The sequence below is a fragment of the Cryptomeria japonica genome, chromosome 4, assembly GCF_030272615.1.
Source record: "Cryptomeria japonica chromosome 4, Sugi_1.0, whole genome shotgun sequence".
Taxonomy (NCBI): Eukaryota; Viridiplantae; Streptophyta; class Pinopsida; order Cupressales; family Cupressaceae; genus Cryptomeria; species Cryptomeria japonica.
Window position 1 is genome coordinate 168,509,472 of NC_081408.1, and position 4,021 is coordinate 168,513,492.

General features: G+C 33.8%; 1 protein-coding gene across 1 annotated transcript; it reads right to left on the reverse strand.

Moving 5' to 3' along the window:
* Positions 1-2,845: 2,845 nt before the first annotated feature.
* On the reverse strand, positions 2,846-3,703 carry LOC131049022 (heavy metal-associated isoprenylated plant protein 43). Its single transcript, XM_057983018.1, has 3 exons — positions 3,570-3,703; positions 3,377-3,455; positions 2,846-3,171 (listed from the first exon to the last, which is right to left on the reverse strand). Exons 1-3 carry the CDS (start codon positions 3,573-3,575, stop codon positions 2,900-2,902), a joined length of 357 nt encoding a protein of 118 aa, XP_057839001.1. The 5' UTR covers positions 3,576-3,703; the 3' UTR covers positions 2,846-2,899.
* Between the last annotated feature and the right edge of the window lie 318 nt (positions 3,704-4,021).

The following is a 4,021-nucleotide window of genomic DNA, read 5'->3' on the forward strand; positions in this document are numbered from 1 at the left end:
GAGGCGAGTACTCTAATTGATCAAATCCCTATAAGATAAAGAGATCTCATGGAAGTAAGGATTACATATAGTTTTTTTTATTAGATAAAGAAAAAAGAAATTACAAGAGAATTACAAAGATCCTTACTACTCAGTAGCTAAACATCAAACTACAATAAACAATAAACACTGGAGTTGAAGATCTCCAGTAAACTAGAAACATATACAAATTTTGATCACCAAGAGGCTGCACTACATTACATAAAAAGTGGATTTCTTGAAAGGACTTTAGTCGTATCATGCAAATGTATTTACTAGGTGAAAAGAGATCGAATCACCACTAGGGGAAAGAATCCAGTAGTTGTGCACCTAACTTTGCGCTTCTCAAAATCCTACTTGGAAATTTCAAATCACTCCGATTTTTTTACAGCAGCTTACTTGGCAAGTCCCCTGCTTATAACTAAGGTTTCAGGGCCACATCATCAAATATGATGCCACATCAACATGCTTTTTGCCAAGGTGTCCAAAACAGCCCAAAAAAAAAGTGAGACCAATAGGCGTGCAAAAGAGACCCCAATAGTTGTGCAGCTGATATGGCATCACCTGATTGGTTACTTTTTACAATATTAGTACATTTCTTAACAACTATTGGTACATTTCCTAACAAAAATTGATATTTTTTGTTTCAAACAATAGATTTTATTTGTTCAATTTTTGGAACAAAAGGTATCAACAACCCTCACAACAATTGATACATGCTCAACTACTAGTGTTCTTCCCCTAGTATGTGCTATGGTGCTCTTCCCCTAGTATGTGCTAGAATGGGTTCGTTATTTAATTTAATGAATAATATAAATTGAACAATAGATAAATCCATACGTATTCCTACCGACCACGTTGTCACCATGACACAAATTGTTGAGAACCAAATTTGCACTTTCCACTTTGAGTTTCCTCCACACGCTTACAGTTTTTCTGGTAGTGGTCTTTGACTGGCCTCTTTATACCTGCTTGGACCTCCCTTCCAAACCCATAAACGTTAATCTCCTCTTATCTCAAATGTTGTCTCAAAGATTGCAATACCTCAGAGTTTCCAGCGTTGCTAGATATGCACAAGTAGTCTTGCTGAAAGGGTTTTCGAAAAAACCCTCTCTGCAACTCTTAGCTTGCATCTTTCTACCTGTGTAAAAATAAGAGCCTTGGAATGGGGTATGGTCTTCCATCAAAACATAAAGGTAGGGGGGCTTTTATCAGATATTACAGTTAGAAATGTAGGTGGTGTATGGAATCGTAGACAAGGCACATGAACTGTTTGACAAAATGCCTTAAAGAAATTTGCGCTCCTGGACTGGCACATGAACTGTTTGACAAAATGCCTTAAAGAAATTTGCGCTCCTGGACTGCTATGGTTGTAGGATGTGAACTAAAATGGATTTATCCAGATGAATAAGGGCTTAAGGAACTCTCAAGAAAATGCAAATGGTAGGCATAAAGACAAATTATTTACCAGTGTCCTACCGGCCTGTGCCAAAATGGGAGCTTGGAATGGGGTTTGCATATCTTTCACAGCATATAGATAGAAGAATTTTTTTTTATGCTGTCGTTGCAACAGCCTTGGTAGACTTGCACACAAATTGTCTTCACACTGACCAGTCATGTGAACTATTAACAGAATGCCTAAAATAAATATGATCTCATGGAATTCCATGACTGTCAAATTAGGAAATAGTTTGGTTTGGATGGTTCTCTTCATCTTTGAGCTGGGTTTTGGGTTGTTGCAGGTTTGATAGGTTCTTTTCATCTATATGATTTTGCTTCTTCTGAATTCATACTTCTTTTTTGTTGTTTCCTTTAATGCTTTTGGACTGTGTTTTTAAAGATCAACATCTTTATCTGCTGTTTTTGTAATGTTGATAGTCTTTAACTATGTTAAAAATCAGCATCCTAATTAACAGTGCTTTCTTTTCTAACCTTGTGCTTTCTTTTCTAACCTTGTTTTGTTGCCTTCTATTTGGATGTGCATTTCACATAGCTGCGGCGCAATCCTTGTTTGATTAAATCTACAATATTGATATGGTTAAAAATTTAAAAGTTCTTGTTTTTATCAACCGTGTTAACATTAAAGAGAGAAGAAAGGCATTAGGAAATCTCTAAGGCTTGATTCACTTTGGAAGTCTTAGATAAGAGAGTGAAATGATATTTCATTTCATTGAGAATGGTCCGTATACATCTACGTGGTGCGTAATTTGAACGTTTGTTCTCTACAAAGTATGTGGCTGAACGAATCGCACAATAAAGTCTACCAATCTCAATTTCAAAGGGTTTCATTTTCAATTCTTTGATTTATTTAATATTGAATAATTCCTCAATGAAAAGATTTATTTTGAACAACAATTTTTTTAATGGTTAATTAAATTTTTAATTTAGAGAGTATTGAAAAAGAATGTTATTGTTAATAAGTTTTTGATTTATTGGTGAAATTGATTGAGTTCATCAAGACTCAAGATTCCAGTCTTGTTGAGTGATGTCCCCACACCATAATGGATGAGACTGAAATAATGTCTTAGACGATTTTGTTGGAATTGATATCCCTAATCTTTGATTCTCACTTGGAGAAGTTTCAACCAAAGACTCATATTGCCATTTCCAATAGCTAAAAATAACATACATTACATACATAAAGAAAAATAGATTTTGATTACATAATATACAGATTTATCAAACATCATATTTAAAAAAATTAGAATGATCTTTATAGTTTTCCTGAGATAAATTTCAAACAACTATCCTTATATACAGTCTGAAATACTATCACAAAAAGTATCTCAATGCTAAAATTTATAAGAACATCTGAAGAAAATCCACATCACCCTACTGCAAACATTGGTTTTAAGTTCTGTAATATGATTCATTAGTTGAATTACATTATAGAGCATGGATTGGAATCAATTACATTCATGTCTTCAACAATCCAAACGTTACATCTTGGACAGCTTATAGGAAGCTTGTCATCCCCTTCATTCTTCTCTCCATCCTTATCCTTCTCCTTCTCTTCGCTTTTAGGAGGCCCAACACTTATAATTTGTGCTCTTTTCTTGAACTTTCTTATTTTTGTGGTAACTTCTACAGGATCTACTTCTCCAATCACAGTGAGTGTGTTTGTAGATCCATCAACTTTTATAGACTCTACTCCTGTAATGTTTGTATACCAAAAAATGGAGAAACATGTAATTATATATCCACATCAAAAGATCAAAAGTGTTGCATGTCAGACACTCAAATTTATATATCCCATCTAATAGGAAGTAAAGTTTGAGGGAATAATTTATCAGGAATAGTTTATCAGCAAGAATTTAACCGTTAAGAATCCTATTGCTGAAAGTATGGAATTCCATACCTGAAATATCTGCAGCAATTTTCATAACTTTCTTCTTGCATTTGCAGCAAGAAATCTCCACAGAAACCACTGTACTTTTCTGCAACAGCACTGTCTCCATAAGATATATGACAGGAACTATAAAAGAAATAGAAATATAAAAGAAATAGAAATAGAATGAAAGGTATAAGACAGAATGGAAGCAAATGCAAACCTTCATGACAGCAGATTGAGAATATCTATAATCAGATTGTGTGTCTACAACTGGGAAGAGAGTTTATAGCCAGGCTTTAGAGACAACCAAGAGAAGATTCATTGTCCTCCTTTATCCTGACTTCTGGACCAAGTCATGGTCTTTAAACAAATTCTAAGGGGCCCAAAGACTTATCAGAGTTAAGTGGAATTCAAAGAGCGTGGTAAGATATTTACATACAAATCTGTTTAGTTTTCTTTTATAAATTCATTCATATTTGAGGTTGACAGTAATCCGTGTCTTGTTATTTGAAAATTTCAAAAATTTTAAACAGTTAACAACGTGTTAAGTGGAATTCAAAGAGCGTGGTAAGATATTTACATACAAATCTGTTTAGTTTTCTTTTATAAATTCATTCATATTTGAGGTTGACAGTAATCCGTGTCTTGTTATTTGAAAATTTCAAAAATTTT